Here is a 17,463-nt window from a genome sequence, read left to right as displayed (position 1 = left end):
ATGTCGTGAGTACCTCCCTTTGCCCTTCAAAGTTCACGCGACTTGCGTAGACGAGGTATCCAAGACAGTGTGCTCATTCTGCGTCCATGTGCGCGCACAGCTTACTTACGGCTTGGCACCTCAATAGGTCCTCCCCGTCGTCCTCCCGTTATCATCAACCCACGTCTCCTCCGCAGCCAGCAGGTCCGGTCGGTGGAGTCATCAGCTCGCAGCCCGAGGACTTCCTCGACTCACTCCCGTTGCCTACGGCTCTTCCTCCTCCAAATCCGAGGAAGCGTCGTGCTTCGGGGACCAACGCGGCCGCGACTCAAGCTCCCACGACCACGACGGCAGTCGCGGATCCGGGTGGCCTGGGCGGAGGGGGAGGACTTCTCGGGGAGGCACCACCAGTCCCAGCTCCAGCAGCACCGCAGCAACAACCGCAGCAGCAAGCACCGCCGCCGCAGGCTCAGCAGCCTCCTTCGCAGCCCCAGCAACCGCAGCAGCAAGCTGCTCCGCAACCGCCGGTGAAGAAGAGCCGAACGAATACGCCATGGAGTCCCGCCGAAGAGCAGCGACTCAAGACTATGAGAGATGCGGGGAGCAGCTGGAGTGAGATTGCCAAGGTGAGCTCAGATTTGTCTCGCTTTGGAGACTAGATTTGAAAACACGAACGAGGAGACACGCTTGCTGACTCTGTCTATTCTAGACCTTTCCAACTCGTACAGAGGGCAGTGTGAAGAAGCATTGGTACAAGGTATGTTGAAACTAACGCGTCTTTGATGAACGCGAATAGTCTCAAATTTCTTAACATTCAAATGGACTAACAACAATTGTAGGATATGCATTATGCTGAGTTTGCCGAAGACGAGGTCAGATTTCCATTCCCCCACCCTTCCTTTTCATTGTCGTACAGAGTTATAATATCAGATTTGCATGGCGTTGGGACCGTCACTGATAAATGCCTGTTGAGGGTAAATAGAGTGCCGCATTGCTGGCCGCCATTAAAGAGTACGAAGCCAGCAAGTGGAAAGTCATCGGCCAAAAAGTTGGAAAGCCGGCAAAGGTTTGTACACACCTTGGCACCGCTTTATCGGAATTCTCCTGCTAAGATTTGGCACATAGGCGTGTGAACAATACGCCAAGGAGCATTTTGGAGGGAAAGTCTGATGATAGAGGGCCTGGCACCTCTTCTTCATTTCTCAGCTTTTCTTCGCTTCTTTTCGGACACCCTTTTGAGAACCTTGAAACCAGATTGTGATACGCCCTTGATACGCCCGCTCTGTCGTTTGCTGTTTGATTGTTCTTTTGACTCGCCTTCCCCCCGCGTTTCTGCGTCCTCTGGCATTTTTGATGTCAAAATATGCAAGACTTCGCAGCATATGTACCTTCAGATTCTTACCACCCCTTTGCCGCTCACTTTCACTTTCTTGGCTGCTTTCTTCATTTTTTATGCACAACATCGAGGAAATTGAAATACCTTTTTGTCTCTGCTGTACTTGAACTGGATTGTTTCATCATCATCTTTAAGTTTTTTTGCGTAAATGTTACGGTGCCGCAATTTAATGCGGCCAACAGAGTAATATATCTGTGCATTGATGCTTCCCTGAAATGAACACTGTAACCTGCAGATTGCATTCAGTATCGCGCAAAATGACTTGGTTGGTCCTGTCTTAGCAAGCGATGCTGTTTGCTTGTTTGGACCCTTTAACTCTGAACGATCTGGCTTGGCAGCGTCATGCTGATATTTGATGCACGTGAGATGAGGGCTCTACTGCAAAATCATAGTATGTGGTTCAAATTAACGAGAGCAATGTGTAAACAATAGCAAGCACCAACATGGTCTTGGTCGATTGGAAGCCAGGAAACTCTTCGGCTTGATTTTGCCATGAATTGATACAATTAATAATGATATGTTTTGATGGGTTTACCAGGATTTGAAAGCAGACATTCGATTTCTCTGTCTCGCCCTCTTCACCCGAGGCTGGTTTTGCTTCTTGCCCCTGCTAAAACCTGAGACGCAGCATCGTCTCACCAAAGAATGCACCAGTCACGTTTCTGCCACGCTACCCTGCCACCGCAGGCAAAAGTGCTTGTCAACGAAAACAACCCGAATAGCCGTCGAAGCGGTTTTCGCGATGGGGAAGCTCTAGAGGTACGCAAAAGTCTCGTTGTAGGTACAGCATGACTGGTAGCAACTGTTTGAGTATAGGTACCGTATACTTTGCGAAGTCTACGGTCAAGAGTCGCGACTACGAGGGTACCTACTTTTGCTGAACACTGACCACCTCGCCGAGATGACAACGGCCTTGGAGGCTCTGGAACGTCCGTTCGAACCCACTTTAACTGTTGTACTCTTTCACACTTGTGTTGTTCCGTCTGGTGGAGCAAGCAAGGCGGGATGAAGAACGATTGACAGCCGCTCGGAAAATTCGTCTTGCAGCGCGAAGACCACTGGTAGACGACGTGCTGACTGAACAGTACGTCCACTACGCCTACTGCGACACCCACACCCAGCACGACTCGGCCGCACGACCAGGAGATTGTCGGCCGGGCGAACAAGCCTCCTACGACGGTTCGGCCTAGCTGAAACACGGAATTTCCCAACTGGGTGATCGACCAGGATGTCGACTTCTGCGGGAGACAAGTCTCTTTTTTGGTGCGAAGAGCAAAGCGTTCTCGCTGACCATGCTCGCACCAAAAAAGCTGCCTGTCCTGCACGCCCCATCCGACGGACGGATCACCGGCCTTTGAACCTGGTTTGACCCGCAACAGCCGTTGTTTACATCTCCTAAACCCGACTGCTGTCTGTACGACTGAGCTTGAAAACGAAAAATACCGACCATCGAAACTAGTAGCATCTCCTCCGAATGGACAGGAATTGCAGAGCACGCTCCAACTGCTAAGCGTTGTCGTTGATTGCAGAGACACAGGAGAACAAAAAAGGGGATCGACAAAAATAACACGGACTTTACCTTCACATCATTCCAAAAATGAAAAAGCGTCATTTGGCTATGGTTCATGTCATGCCATTTCTTTTTTTTGGTCTCCTTCACCCCCCGGTTTGCCAAGCTTGTCATGGCTCCCCTCGGTTCGAAATGGTCGCCTTACTCGGACTTGGATCCTTCTGGACCAAGATCCTCATGGTGTTCGGTCATGAATACTTCTTCTGCTAACATCCCTGCTGGCACAGTAGGTGTGAACGACGACGGTAGGTCTTATAACTATGCCTGATGGGGTGTTATTCAACCACGCGTGGGTCTTTGATACAATGGCGCCAGCCATGCGCCAGTGCCACCATGCCCCCTGACGGGTGATCATTCTGCGCTTGTTCCTGGTTTTTTTTTACTTTTTTTTTTGTGTGCGTGTGTGGTTTTTGTTTCTGCTCTTCTGATGGTTATCTTCCTCTGCAGCTTGCTATTCCCTATCTTCTCATTCTCCTCTTTCCCCATCACCCCCATCTCGCCTCTGCTGGAATCTTCTCACAATCTCAAACTGTGACCATCCTTCCAACTGCCGATATACCCTTTCCCCTCTACCCTTCCGCTCTTACCTGAGCTCATGCGCAACCAATGGTGACGCATGGACCTCCCGACCCCATTCTAAGGATGGCCGTTGCTTGACATGTTTCCGCTTGTCTTCTAGAACAAATGCGGAGAGTGGCTCAGTGGAGCCAGCAAAGAAACTGTGGTCGCCCTTCAATCACACTGGTGGTAGCCAGTCATGTTGCGGACAATGGACCGCTTCAGTCTCCTCATGACCTTGGGTCGCGGAGAGCAGCCTTGTCACCTCGGGCCGGCACGTTCATCAACGGGCCCAGATCCCTGAATGAGACGTCTCAGCAGCCTTTTGGGATGGACACCCCCTCTGCCTTGCCCTCGTTTAAGCATTAACGTTCCGGTACCAGACCGGGTACGTCCTTGAAGCACCCAGAGAGGCCGGTGGTGCACGTCCTTCGTCCCGTACCAGTGTGTCCTTGCGTCGTCCACGACCTCCCATGTGGGGGTGTGTCTGGGCAAGTGTTATCCACAAGCAGACATAGCTTCTGAACCTGTTGCTCTCGCCTTCGGGAACTTCTTTGGCGCCATGCTCCGTGGTGTTCAAAAAAAAGGCTCTGAAACCACAAGTTGACGCCAAAATATATTCCGCCCCCTTTGCGTCCCCTCTAGGCTTATTATCATCGACGCCGTTTCTATTATATACCTATGACACCGTGCTCCTCTTCCCTCCACCAACCTTATAGTTCGGATACTTTCTTATAACATTTGTCAACCGTGAAAAAAACCTGCCTATCATCGAGCCTGTCATATTTATTGTTTTTTCCATCCACCGACTCCAACATTGTGTGTTTGTCAAACCGAAGCTTTATCCACAATCTTAGAAAACCAAGAAAAATCTCACTTTTCTATTCTGCGTTCTCCCAAACGCTAAAGCGCAAAAATCGTCTTGACGCATCGTAGCTGAAGCTAAGTCTCGTGGAGGAGAGAGGGTCACGAGCCTGCCGTCGCGTCACCTTTCAGGCAACATCCGCTGGCGGACTCTTTCCCTAGAGACCTGCTAGAGCGAGAGAGCTCTGGCAGTGTCCAAATCAACCGCGACGGTGGCAGGTCCTTTCCGAGATTATAGCATTGGCTTCACTCCGCAGCCACATGCGGAAGAAGAGCAGATTCCGAGAACATATGATGCTTCTACGCAAATAGCCCACCATGGCGGGCAGCACTCGAGCCAATTTCAGTCTCAGCACCCGCACCCCCATTCGCAACCACTTCAGCGCTCTCTACAACCGCCCACAGGGCCCCATCACCCACTGGTGACGTCTCCGACTGTGGATGTTCTGCAGAACCTCCATCAGCAACCCAGCTATCTGCTCAGTCACCAAGTACCGCACCAATCGCATAGTCAGACGCCATCATTCAGTCGACCGCACGACCATCTCGGGTTCTCCAGTGTGTCTTCAGCGAAACGACGCCTTTCGGAGCGGGACTTGGATGCAGAGCATGGCAGCCTTGAATCCGGGACACATATCGAAGAGGAAGGCAAGATGCGCAAGACCGCAGAAGATTCAGCGACTGCGCTCCGTCGAGCTACACTTGCTACTCCTCAGACAACCCAGCCAACAACTGCAAGCGCGCTTTCCTATTACTCGCCATCTGGCCCTCTTCCTCCACCGTCACAGCATCATCACCATCACAGTCTTCCGGCCCAAACCCCATCGTCTTCGAAAATGCACGTATCTCCTTCCGGAAATAATCCAACCGGTAGCCCACCAGCTTACCTTGCCGCGCCCTCTGTTGTAGGAGATGCTGGTATGCCTTCACCTGCCCCACGGCCTCGCGGCCCAAAAGTCAAATTCACGCGGGAAGATGACCAGCTTCTGATCGACCTGAAGGAAAACAAGGCGTTGACCTGGAAGCAAATCGCCGACTTCTTTCCTGGACGAACGTCAGGGACTCTACAAGTGAGGTATTGTACGAAACTAAAGGCTAAAACGGCTGTATGGACAGATGACATGGTAAGATTCGAATTCGCTACCTAGATCACCTAGAAGGGAATTCCAGAGCAGCGACTACGGGTATTCACGTTTATAGTTGACAGGACTAACGCTAGCTGCAGGTTCAGAAACTTCGAGATGCCATGGACGAATACGAAGTAGATAGGTGGAGGTTGATTGCAGCAAAAGTTGGAAACGGATTCTCGGCCACGGCCTGCAAAGAAAAGGCCGAGGAAATATCATGACACCCAATGGCAGAATAAAAGTCTGTGAGCGCAGGCTGAGCGTGATGATCACTGATCTTACTTGGATCATACTCGTCGACGGTTCAAAAGTTGTGGCTTCTCAAAAGAGATTTTCAGAGAAGGCGGCTACCATACATATCAACAGCCGCACCGTGTGTTTGGACAGACGGCTGCCAGCACTTCTATTCGTCAAAATGGGTCGCCGCCCGTACTTTCCCCCTCTTTCACGGTTGGGCGGACCTAAGGGATTGTTTAAAAAAGAGTCCTCCGTTTATTTCATTGTCAACCGAGCAGGCTTCATTTTGGGCTTTGGTCGGCTCGGGTGATGACCGAAGTCATCTTTGCAATGGAAGTGTATGGGCCTGACGATATAGGAAGGCAAAGAAGGGAGCGCACCCCTGCTATATTACCGTCGTTTTCTGTTTCTCGATCGAACCGTCTTCGGAGCGAATCTGCTCTCTTCAATATGAACATACCTACATCTGTGTACAAAATCCAGCAACAATGGTGAGATGATTGAATCCAAGTGGATTAGCTAAGAATATTGGATGCCTTCGTCGCGACAATACGTGGTGATTAACCGCCTCACGTTGAAACTTCAGAAACTGCTACCATTACCTATTGATTGCGAAGAACCAGCGGTCTAGGAGTGCAGTAGCCCCGCTTAGATGCCCCCCTAGGGACTCGGAAGCAAGAAAATGGCGAGAAACGCGCAAAAAGAGAGGACCTAGGAGATTATGAAAACAAGTGGAGCGATCAGGCATTCTTTCGACCCTAGATGTTGCGTCTGCTGGTCGAGCCGAATTGAGAGAACCAAAGTGTGAAAACAGAAGAGGGGAAGCACTTTGAAAATTGGGCGATCTGGTCGAATCGCAGCCTCGTGTATGTAAGCCAGGCCCATAATCATTATCGAAACCAGAATTGTTCTCCTTAACTGCAGACATCTTCTTTTCGCGCCAAATTTCTGTCAATTGCAATGTTTCAAGCGGCTCAGGATGCTGCAGCGGTGAATTTTGCAGTCTGGGGCTTCAAGACGCGTTTACGGCAAGTCACGCGTTGCCATGTTTTTGCCATGTTGTCTGCCCCGCCACTAAGCAAGCTGCTACCGTGTTGATGGCTCCGAGTATTGCTAAGCATCGTGCTAAGTACCTCCAACTGAAAAACTAACATCCACGGCTGCCATAACGAAGTTGTCTTATTTGTCCATGTTACATTACCCCGGTTGGGATTGTGTTAGTTATGGGCCCTCCATTGTTTCATTTATTACCAGCGTCCCCGCTTTGCCCTGGCCTGGGCTCATTTCATCTGCCTTTTTCTTCAAGTTTCTTGGACAGGCTGTAGTACTGCATTGCTCGTGATTATTACTCGTGGTGTAAACGTCCCGTGTGCGGTTCTTCCTGGTGGCTGTGCTTGATCGTCTTCTTTGCTGTGGGGTCTCTTCGCTCCACATTTGTCCGATCACTGGCTTTTTTCGATGGTTCTTTTGGAATATGCACTTGTTTAGCTTATTTCTTTTAGCGCCTATCCCCGTCATTTTGACTCCTGGCTTCCTTTTCGCGCTCCCTGGTGATGAACCGTACTTTGATCCCTGACAAGTCTCCTCTATCTGAGCATCGTCTGTTGTTTCTGGTGCCTCGGACTTGGGTCGGAGAACATCTCCACTCGGCGTTTCCTCACCTGATCCCTTTGATATCAGTGTTGTTGGTCCATGTTGCAGGCAGCTCTATTGGGTTCCAGCGCCGTGGTTGAAATATGGGACACTAGGGGTAGTCTCGTGTCAAGTTTCCACGTTGCATCTTTAATGATTGCAGGTGCTTATGTTGATCACCACGACGAGTGCAAGGTCGGAACAAATCGATCTCTGCTACAAGCAACACTGAGCAACGACAATTTCGGGACAAGTTTTCCAGTTCGTGATCTGCAGCGGTTAAGGGGCTTCGATTTCCTGGTGGAACTTTTTCCTGAACCTACAGGGGTGGTTGTCCCGCCAAGTTTGAGACCATCTCCCCTTTCGGCCCTCGCTTGGAAATGACTATCAGGCTATGAATTGAACAAAATCACTAGAGGAGAAAACGGTTTGTGGAGCGCGAAACAACCAGTCGGCCCTCATGATTAATGTAGACGAAGGGCGCTATTGCACGCTGGCTTCCCATCTTCTGCATTCACCATACACGAATAGCAAGGCAGTTTGGGTTTGCAGAATTATTACTTCCCCTGAACCCGCATTTATCTGCCTTGTTCACCGCCGCCAATGAAGCCATTTGTGCCATTGCTAACTAAATTGGAAAATGGTCAATGGTTATTTTGATAGACACTACTCCGTATGGTATCGTAGTAATAAGAATTTTAAATGTACAGTGCAGAGTACACGGACGGGACACGCAATGCGCCGGAAAGGGCGGGCTTCGGGCCGAGACAACCACGTCGAACCGAGTCCACGCCCACGGTAGGAACGGGATCAACCTGGCTAAGGTAGTCTCGGTGCAAACATGTACCTGACTTATTTTGGCACTCAAACTCTTGACCGTAACTTGGAAAGAGAAGTTATTTCATTTCCTTCCCTGCCCCCTCGGAACTATGCTACCCTTTGATCTGGTGATTGGAGTACCCAATTGCAACACTACTCTCTTCCAGAAATATCCTTGATTGCTACCGAGGGTACCATGATAAATTAGTATCTCGTTTACTGAATTTTCGAGGGTGGTTTTGCATCCCGCCTGGACCCCCATGCTTGCTTCCCCACTATGAGGAGAGCGCCCAGACGCCAACGTGAGAGGTGGGCTTTGACAGCTCCTCACCGGGAACCGCTGAATACCGAGCACTTGGCCGAGGTCTGCAGCTGAGAGTCCCCTCTTATATGAAAAAGAGTTGCCTACCTGCTCAGAGTGATGTGTATGTCTGGCCTTGATAGATTCTATACAAGTGGATTTGATATATCTCCGCCGCCATAATGAAAAAGTTTGCTTGCTGGAGTTGTCCGCTAGTTCTTTGAGTTTCACTCGAGCATCTCTTTCTGGAAAGCTGAGTGGAAGAGGAATTAGGGCAATGTCAAGACCATGCCAGCATTATGAATCCAGAAATTGCATAGCAACGACATGCGACTCGCGGATTTTTGTGCAATTACTGCTCGTCTCAGAAGAAACATTTGGTCCTTCATCTCATCTTACTTTTGCTCCATCACCTGGCTTCGACCTGTGTTATACTTTGCCCCGCTTATCTTTGCAGCGAGACGTGCAATGAGTGCCCCAAACACCACAAACATTCAACATCGAGCGTTTTATGCACGCTCTGTTAGTCGACCACCTGTGGCTCACCTGGTCAAGACTACTTAGGAAGGTCAATAGACCATATGTGCGATAGAGCAGATCAAGCTATCTTTCACGGCGAGCGAATGTTTCAGACTACATCGGACACGTGGTGTAAAGGATACCTCATTGGTGCAATTTTTATTGCTAAACGCATTTTGACTCTGCACGAATAAAACACCGCATCATCTCCTTGTGCACTTACTTTCCTTGCAGGACTGTTTATTCTTTCTTTAGAAAGAGGGAACTTTTTTCTTTTTCGGCCACATCCGTCATTTCATGCGTCGGCACTGCTCCTCTCCCATGCACGGCTTATGCGCCTTTATCGATATGTCATCTATGGTCCCCGCACTGGGGCGTTGGACAGTGGCTGTCGAGAAATGCTCTGTCGCTCAGGGACCTGCTTAAAATTGAATTGGCACCTGCACCAATGCACCTGCTATCGACCATATCATTTACGGACCTGCTCAAATTGACCTTGGCCCCGTGAGGCCCATGCCAAAAAAAAAAAAAAACAACCACGAGCGGGACCGACCAGATAACATATTGGCTGTGACCCCGCAGATGACTGGGAAGACAGACCAGCAGATCAGATTCGATGGCAAATATTGAGGAGAGAAAAGCCTTAGTATGACGGACCGGCAGATCAGCCGGCGCAATTTCAAAGCAGAGTACGACACGCCTATCCGAGACTCATGCATTGAGTAATAATGTATGGCACTATTGGCGTGGCTTTTCGGGTTTAATTCCTGTTTAGAACAGCGAACCACCTGGGAGCAAAATATATAAATTGACTACCTTCATCCTATCATCTGTGGCATATTTCGATGATCAATTGCTCTTTATCGCTCTGGATTGCATCTTGTCGGTCTACTGATATAGGTCAAATTATTCGCTTTTGAAACGGGTAGAAAGAGAGTCGTCGCCATGAAGACGAATATCTTGTTCCCTTCAGCACTTTGCTCATTGGCTCTCATCTCCGGCGTCAGCGCTTGGGGTGACCTTGGGCATGAAACTATTGCTTATATCGCGCAGAATTTTGTTTCATCCTCCACCAAGTCATTCTGTCAGGGCATCCTTTCAGACACGTCGACGAGCTATCTTGCCAACGTTGCAACCTGGGCGGACACGTTCAAATACACATCGGCAGGCGAATATTCTCAGCCCTTCCATTTTATCGATGCGCAAGACAACCCTCCTAGCAGCTGCGGTGTCAACTATGACAGGGATTGTGGTGCGGGGGGCTGCGTTGTCCTGGCTATTAGCAACTATGTAGGGGACTGACTCGTTGTGGACCGCATTTGATCCAGAGAGACAGTAAACTGACGTACTTGACAATCGATCAGACCCAGAGGCTCGGTGATGGCAGATTAAGTCAGGCTCACCTCGATGAGGCATTGAAATACCTTGTTCATGTGAGTATTTGAGGACAGAGAGTAGAAATTATTGACGAGATCGCTCATTTCTGTCATAGTTCCTCGGCGATATCCATCAGCCTCTGCACGATGAGAACCTCGGTGAGTAACGGCTAGGCCGCACCATTGACTCGCTGTCTTTGCTGACAGAGGCAAATTCTAGATTATGGAGGAAATGACATTGATGTGACCTTGTAAGGATCCCCAAATTGCTAAGTCTTTCTACACGGGTGTTTGAGAAGCCGATACTGCATTTCACCGTACCGCCAGTTTCTCCGGTATATAGGGCTGACCAATGACGATACAGTGCTGGCACCACGACGAATCTTCATCACATTTGGGACACCAACATGCCGGAAAAGTACGCAGGAGGCTATTCGCTCAGCGACGCCCAAACCTGGGCGACCTCGCTAACAACGTCAATCAAATCGGGGACTTATGCATCTCAAAGAGAATCCTGGCTTAACGGCATGGATATCTCGGACGCAATTACCAGCAGCATGCTCTGGGCTACAGATGCAAACGCATACGTCTGCTCGACTGTGATGCCGAACGGTGTCTCCGCTGTCGAAGATACTGATCTCTCAGGCTCGTACTATGAAGATGCACTCCCAGTTATTGAGCTGCTTTTCGCCCAGGGTGAGTTTGTCGCAGAAATCAGATCGCTGATTTACTGCGTTTCTCCCTTATGCACTCTTTCATTCGCAACAGCAGCTGTAGATAAATGACTGACCGCCTTTAATTTATAGCGGGATACCGACTAGCTGCCTGGCTCAACCTGATTGTCACGGGTTCGACCGGACTGTAAGGGGAGTGAGAGAAAAGGATTTGGTAAGGAAAATGAATGAAACCCGAAGGAAGCCACAGACGGAAGAAGGGGCTCGGATAATCAAGGATGGCCGAAGCGAGTTGATCCGCTTTGATCTTTTATCTTATCTCGGATACTCTCGGCCTTAGTCGGAAGGCGTAGGGCCGAGCGCCGGTAAGGCTTGCAGTGGCTCGCTCTTTCCCGGAGCAATGACGGTTACTCTCGCTGTCGAAAGGGACTCTCCCGCGATAAGTGTCTTATCGCCCTCGTCATGGCATGTCTCGTTGGCCCAGTGTGCTTAGGTTGCTTATTCCCTTCGTGACTTTCTCATCCCAGACAATGACCATTTCTTATCTTGAAAAAAGACTATTTCATATTTATACCCTCACCTTCCCTAGTTACTTGCCATTCTCTATCAAATAGTTCAACCAGTCCATCAACCAGTTCCTCCTCTTTTCTAGAGCAGTAGCTCCACTCGGTGAGCTGAAATCGACCCAAGTGACGCCATGCGCCCTGGAATGAAGCCTCCACCATGTCCATTCCTTAAATCATCCCAATGGCGACAGGCATGGCCTTCATCTTCATCACGATTGCCGACAGGATATCAACGGATCTCAACTCCTAGTTCAATCACCTCAAATCCCGCCACCACTGCGGCAGTGCAGAAGCCTGTCCCTGACACACCCGCTCTTGCCGTGCTCGACTGGTGGACCTTGCTCAGATCCTATGCCATTCTCACCGTATCATCGTCTCCTCTGCTGCTTAACCCCTCACTGGCCGTGATGAGGCACATGGCATCTTCCAAATCACTGCTCACTTCGCCTGAGCGCAACCCGCTTCTCGGATGGGCTGTCAAGAAAACCATGTATGCACAATTTTGTGCCGGCGCGACGGCTACCGAGATTCAAGGCACCTCGCAGCGCCTTCGTGCCATGGGTTACAAAGGTTCCATGTTTAATTATGCACGGGAGGTTGTTCTCGGCATCGACCAGAAGGATGTCAACATCGAGGTTGCCAAGGGACGAGCGCTCAAGCAAGTGGAAGACTGGCGAGACGCAGTGCTCAAGACCATCGAAATGGGGAATACCGGAGACTTTGTCGCCGTCAAGTTCACTGGCGCAGGCAATCTAGCCCTTGAGAATCTGGCTGCAAACCTTCCTCCTCCTCCCAGTATCGAACAAGCCATGACCGCCATGTGCGAACTCGCCAAGCAACGTGGCGTCCGCATTACCTTTGACGCTGAGCAATACGCCCTGCAGCCTGGCATTGATAGCTGGACGATGCTCTTCCAGCGGCGCTATAACGATCACTCCATTTGTCCTCCGGGCAAAGCTGTCGTCTACGGAACTTACCAATCTTACCTTAAATCCGCACCTGCTACCCTCTCAGTCCATTTGGCACTTGCTCAAAAAGATGGTTTTACTCTTGGCGTCAAGCTCGTGCGCGGTGCTTATCTCGGCACTGACCCTCGTTCGCTCATCTGGGACACCAAATCTGATACGGACAAGGCATATGATACTCTCGCCGAAGCTCTCATTCGTCGCAAATATAACGATATGGTTGTATCTCCAGCTGAAGCTAGCAAAGAATTCCCCGAAGTCTGTGTTGTTCTCGCCTCGCATAACCGGGAGTCGATGCTCAAGGCTCAATATATCCGCACGGAACAGGCTCAGGTTGGAGAGAAACGGATCGACCTTGTCTACGCTCAGCTCATGGGCATGGCGGATGAAGTTTCGTGCGAACTACTGCAAAAGGCTGCCCAAGCTGGCGAAAAGGATGATGTGCCCGCTGTTCTCAAATATGTGACTTGGGGTACTACCGGCGAGTGTATGAAATATCTCCTTCGTCGCGCAGAGGAGAACAGGGACGCCGTCACCAGAACAAAGGCAGGCCAACTCGCGCTCGGCAAGGAAATCCGGAGACGCTTCGGCGCTATGATTGGATTGACTTGAGCAATCTACACGACCCTCGCCGAATTCTTCTCCCTTTTTCTACTACCTTTATTTTGGTTTTGAGAGTAAATGGTGTGGGTGGTGATTTCCTGCATTGATGGCTTATAGGGAGTTTGTTTGAAGATCTATAGCTATTCTTGTTCAGCGAGACGTGTACTGTGCTTGCATTTTCCATTTCAGCGGATACTTTTTTTTAACGACGTGCAACGTTGCATTATGGAGCGAAAGAATTTTGCATTGTTTTTGGGTTTTAGACTTTTCTTCTTCTCTTGGGACGCGTTTTTTTCTTTTTGATATCCCATGATTGTTTGGATTTTTGTTTTTCTCTCTCTTCGTCTGCATCAGTATCGACATCGAATCTGAACAGCCATTCTAGATAGCGCTCGAAAATACAGACAGTGTCCTCCCCCTCAATTTCTTTTTGTCCTCTGTGCAGTGTTTCAAGTAGAAGTGTTTGTCATAATGCAAAAAACATGCCGCTAAACGGCACGTACTGTAAAACGTCAGATGACTGAGGACAAGATTGCTTTTGATTGATTTTCTTGGTTAGTTCTAGACTTTACGATGCGCGTCTTATTGTTTGGGCTTTGTTCTTATCAACCCAAACATTGATGAGCGGACCGCCTGGGATTATGCATATTACGCCCGATGCCGAAAATGAAAGAGTGACAGCATCTTAAATTGTGGAAATTGCTAGACCAAGGACCCCGAATGGAAGACCGACAAGCGCATCTACAGCATATTCTCAAAAGTGTTTGGAGCGAAGCTTACAAAATCGATTAGACGATGGAATTGATGGCATTGAAGCTTCTACATCCGTCTCTTACGAGAGAGCACCAATTGATACAGGAGATATTGCGGAGAGGAAAGGGCTGACCAGCTATCAAACATGGCAGGGAAGCAGAGCATTCACTTTCCACATTTAGACCGAATCAAGGTCACGAATCTTCTGTCTCTTTCTGTGCACTTGCCAAGCCATTCAAAGAGAATCTCACGAATGACTTGAGTGAAGATTGTTTGAAGAAGCATCGGCCCTCCAGAAAGGGGAAGCCATACTTAACTCTTGGTCTCGCCATATTCACTCTCCACCTCAACTCTCCCCGCTGTCCACGCTGTCCACGCTCCCCATACTTCGTCTAACTTACTCTTCCTCTTTCATAACGGTCAGCCTTTGAACAAGCTTTATTCGCAGTTGATCTCATCGCTCACGCGAACAACGAGTTACTGCACTGCGAATCATGACATCCACACCAGGGCCATTTTCGGCGAGAGGAGGTCAAGATACTGATAGACAAGATCTCTGCTCAACCTTCGAAACGGCACTCGTCTACCTCAATCGCGGTATCGAGCAGGTAAGTGTCGAAACGGAGCGAGGACGCGGCAGTCATAGTGAATAGAAAGAAGCACAAGAACGCGGAAGCTTATACTTAAGTTCACCCACCTCTTCTGCCATTCAGCCTTGCATTCAGTTTACCTGCATCATGGCTGGAGCATTCACCTACAATTCATGGTTCAATTCTGGGCTTTCTGAGCCATCGTGACCTATAATGTTCACTTGATGGCCGAACATATACTGACCAGTATGCATAGCTCCGATCCATCTCTCCTACTCAAGCCAATCGCGCGGCGAGACAGATCAACATAATCTCGGAGATTGTGCTGGAGGCACTTCTTCAGTGCGACTCGCCAAGGAGATTCATTGAGTCCCCGAAGCGCTCAGATGATTCCCACTTGATCCATAATGAAGGGCAAACTGAAGCCAGAGGTGGCGGTGTGACCTTGCCCCGTGATCTGCAGGAAAATCATCGGTGCCCTCCGGCCAGTCATCGCAGAGAAACAGCTCGTGGTCCGAACCCTGCTGGACTGGCTGAACGAGCACCAAATGTTCAGACAGGGTATCAAGCCTATCTCACAGAAACTGCGGGAGGCAGCCAACGAAAGGCCGTTCCAGCTGCGCAGGGACCATTGGATCCTTTCCCTCCCTTGTCGACCAACTTGATGACGACTACTCTTGAAACCGGAGTTGGGAACGACACGATCCAGACAAGCTGTTGCAGCTGTGGCGGGCATAAAACCACTTCGATTCCACCGATGCAGTCTGTTTCGAACGTAGAAGAGGAGGAACAGAAGCAGAGCTTTGGCAGCGGCGAATATCTAGACTGCCTGGAATACTCTGGACCGTCAAGCCTCAACGATGAAAACAGAATGACTGCCGATTCTGGTACTTGGACCGCAAGTCAACCTCAGAACAAGACCACGGCGAACGCAGCTCCATTTGCGGCGACCTGGGCAAAGGTTGCAGCGATCAAGCCGACTGAGCCGGTTTCCTTTGGTCGTTCGCAGCGTTCGGCCACCTTCCCCTTGAGCAATGGGCCCGCGAGGCCTACGAGAAAATATAGCGTTGCACGACAAAGCGAGCCCATTGCTGAGCAGGGCAGGGTCGTATGGCTCGTCAATTGTCCGGAAAAGATGACGCTTCGCGAGGTCTCAAAGAAGATCATTGAGGGTGCGCTAATGTCTGTTGTCTTTGTCGATGATCATGATGAAATCTGCCCGGGTCGCGCGGCCTGTGTCATCTTCCAAAAGGCAGAGGCGGCGCAGGAGTTTTATGAAGCCAATCGAGCAGTCCCGCCCGAGGGGCAGACGTCCAAATATGGCAAAGGCGTGCGGGTTGAGATGGGCGGAAATTTCCCAGCGGATGAAGATATCCAGAGCATGAATATGTTTCCAAATGGTGCGCGTCGCCGCCTTACATTTGTACGTTCGCAGCTCTTTGTCGGCCTTTCTCGAGCCAGGTTCGAGCGCGACATCAAGGCCATTGCCGGCGCAGATAATGTCGAGTTGATCCATATTTACAATACGGGCAACGCTACCGTGGTGCTGGCCAGTGTCAAAGTGGCAAAGGCATTGCTGAAACATTTTCAAATGTACGCAGCTCGGGACGGACCTTACAAGGACGTGGAGGTTAGCTATTCCAAGGACCCCTGCGAGGCTGAGATGCGACTCATCTCGGCCTTTATGGGATAGATCTTGAAGGTTGTGGATGCAGAAACGAGTGGGGATGTGAATCATGAATCATTGGAGTTTAAAATTGTATCTTAACAGTGGAAAGTCTGGACATGGTGCATTATCAATAAGTCTGAGAGAACTGTTTGTTACAAAAAAGACGACGCAATGTGTTTGAAGCGGGAGGCCAGATTGAAGTGCTCATGTGCGCGCGATGCATCGAGACTACAGAGGGTGGGGAAAGGATGATTTGGAAAATGAAATATGCATAACTATCGTTGACAACCATCGTTGACAAGAATATTTTAGTCTCGAGCAGAACGCGTAAATACAATTGAAATACAAATGTCTTTGACTAAATTGACGCCGTTTCCATGGGTTTTGTAACTTGATTGTTCCTTAGGGAAGGTGTCCTGGATGGGTTTCCGCGAAGTTAATATTACTAAATTATGACTAAGCGTCACAGAATGTCGGTATTATAACCATGCGGTCATATATTCTGAACTAGTACAAATATGGTTAGATGACAGAGAAAACTTGCTGTTTGTGGAAAGGGAGCCGCTTCCACTCCCACGTGTTCAACGAAAAGTTGTATGTGCGTGGATAAGAAGGGATAAAAAAGGATAATGATTGCATTCTGTAAATCCTTTTTGATTTAAAAATGTCCCTCTCGAGCGTACAGTGAAGAATTTATTTTCCTGAGTCTAGAAGATGGTGTCTTGCCCCTGAATGGGATGAGAGACATGTCGTTCCTGTTTGCCGCCACCGGTTCCTTGATGGAAGGTGTGTGTGTACCATGGGACCTGCTGACACTGATTAAGTGTTTGAGCTTGGACTTTTTTCTTTTCTTTCTTCATGGTGCGAAGTGCTCAGGGTCCGACCACGCCGACTCCCGTAGCGTTGGGCTAGGGGAACAGCTAAAAGAGGGAAAGATCAGTGAGGCGACTACTTCGTATTAATATTTTCACTTACGCGGACTTTTGGCCGATCAGTCACCTTTTTCTGCTCGCTCTAGCTGATCGGGCCGGGAGGCCCCATTGGCATTACCAAAAATAAAGGAATAATGCTATTGGTAGTGTCTGTCTCTCTCTCTCCCTCTTTCTCTGTGTCCACTTTACTTCCTCGTACTGACACCAACAATGAATAATATGACGCGGGCTCTCCGTCTATTCTTTCCGTCCAGTTAGTTCCCTCGTTCCCTTTAGTTCATCCTTTCGTTCTTCCTCCGTCTTCTCTCTCTCTCTCTCTCTCCCCCACGTTTT

The 17,463-nt window shown here is 49.5% G+C and overlaps 6 protein-coding genes across 6 annotated transcripts; all 6 read left to right on the top strand.

Moving 5' to 3' along the window:
* Positions 1–1,149, top strand: L228DRAFT_237383 (hypothetical protein; the record flags this gene model as incomplete). The annotated part of the gene is made up of 6 exons (XM_018330927.1): positions 1–5; positions 128–605; positions 689–736; positions 819–851; positions 962–1,045; positions 1,105–1,149. 6 exons carry the CDS (start codon positions 1–3, stop codon positions 1,147–1,149), a joined length of 693 nt encoding a protein of 230 aa, XP_018190011.1.
* A 1,908-nt stretch (positions 1,150–3,057) lies between these two features.
* On the top strand, positions 3,058–5,715 carry L228DRAFT_266790 (hypothetical protein; the record flags this gene model as incomplete). Its single annotated transcript, XM_018334912.1, has 3 exons — positions 3,058–3,171; positions 4,541–5,491; positions 5,593–5,715. 3 exons carry the CDS (start codon positions 3,058–3,060, stop codon positions 5,713–5,715), a joined length of 1,188 nt encoding a protein of 395 aa, XP_018190010.1.
* A 2,697-nt stretch (positions 5,716–8,412) lies between these two features.
* Positions 8,413–9,535, top strand: L228DRAFT_245387 (hypothetical protein). Its single transcript, XM_018332146.1, has one exon. It carries the CDS (start codon positions 8,811–8,813, stop codon positions 9,045–9,047), a length of 237 nt encoding a protein of 78 aa, XP_018190009.1. The 5' UTR covers positions 8,413–8,810; the 3' UTR covers positions 9,048–9,535.
* Positions 9,536–9,947: 412 nt separating this feature from the next.
* L228DRAFT_266789 (nuclease S1) lies at positions 9,948–11,243 on the top strand (the record flags this gene model as incomplete). The annotated part of the gene is made up of 6 exons (XM_018334911.1): positions 9,948–10,292; positions 10,367–10,435; positions 10,495–10,537; positions 10,599–10,629; positions 10,743–11,074; positions 11,185–11,243. 6 exons carry the CDS (start codon positions 9,948–9,950, stop codon positions 11,241–11,243), a joined length of 879 nt encoding a protein of 292 aa, XP_018190008.1.
* A 213-nt stretch (positions 11,244–11,456) lies between these two features.
* On the top strand, positions 11,457–13,653 carry L228DRAFT_96941 (FAD-linked oxidoreductase). The gene has a single exon (XM_018337024.1). It carries the CDS (start codon positions 11,750–11,752, stop codon positions 13,193–13,195), a length of 1,446 nt encoding a protein of 481 aa, XP_018190007.1. The 5' UTR covers positions 11,457–11,749; the 3' UTR covers positions 13,196–13,653.
* A 1,114-nt stretch (positions 13,654–14,767) lies between these two features.
* Positions 14,768–16,437, top strand: L228DRAFT_245382 (hypothetical protein). The gene has a single exon (XM_018332145.1). The coding sequence runs from the start codon at positions 15,194–15,196 to the stop codon at positions 16,220–16,222; it is 1,029 nt and encodes a 342-aa protein (XP_018190006.1). The 5' UTR covers positions 14,768–15,193; the 3' UTR covers positions 16,223–16,437.
* The last annotated feature ends 1,026 nt before the right edge of the window (positions 16,438–17,463 follow it).

This window comes from Xylona heveae (genome assembly GCF_001619985.1).
Source record: "Xylona heveae TC161 unplaced genomic scaffold L228scaffold_3, whole genome shotgun sequence".
Taxonomy (NCBI): domain Eukaryota; kingdom Fungi; phylum Ascomycota; class Xylonomycetes; order Xylonales; family Xylonaceae; genus Xylona; species Xylona heveae.
Note: the sequence above shows the minus strand (reverse complement) of the source record. Positions and strands in the feature narration are given on the sequence as shown.

What these genes read in the sequence shown, in the direction of transcription:
- L228DRAFT_245387 (XM_018332146.1), top strand. Translation starts at nt 8,811, where the DNA reads ATGCGACTCGCGGATTTTTGTGCAATTACTGCTCGTCTCAGAAGAAAC.
- L228DRAFT_96941 (XM_018337024.1), top strand. Translation starts at nt 11,750, where the DNA reads ATGCGCCCTGGAATGAAGCCTCCACCATGTCCATTCCTTAAATCATCC.
- L228DRAFT_245382 (XM_018332145.1), top strand. Translation starts at nt 15,194, where the DNA reads ATGACGACTACTCTTGAAACCGGAGTTGGGAACGACACGATCCAGACA.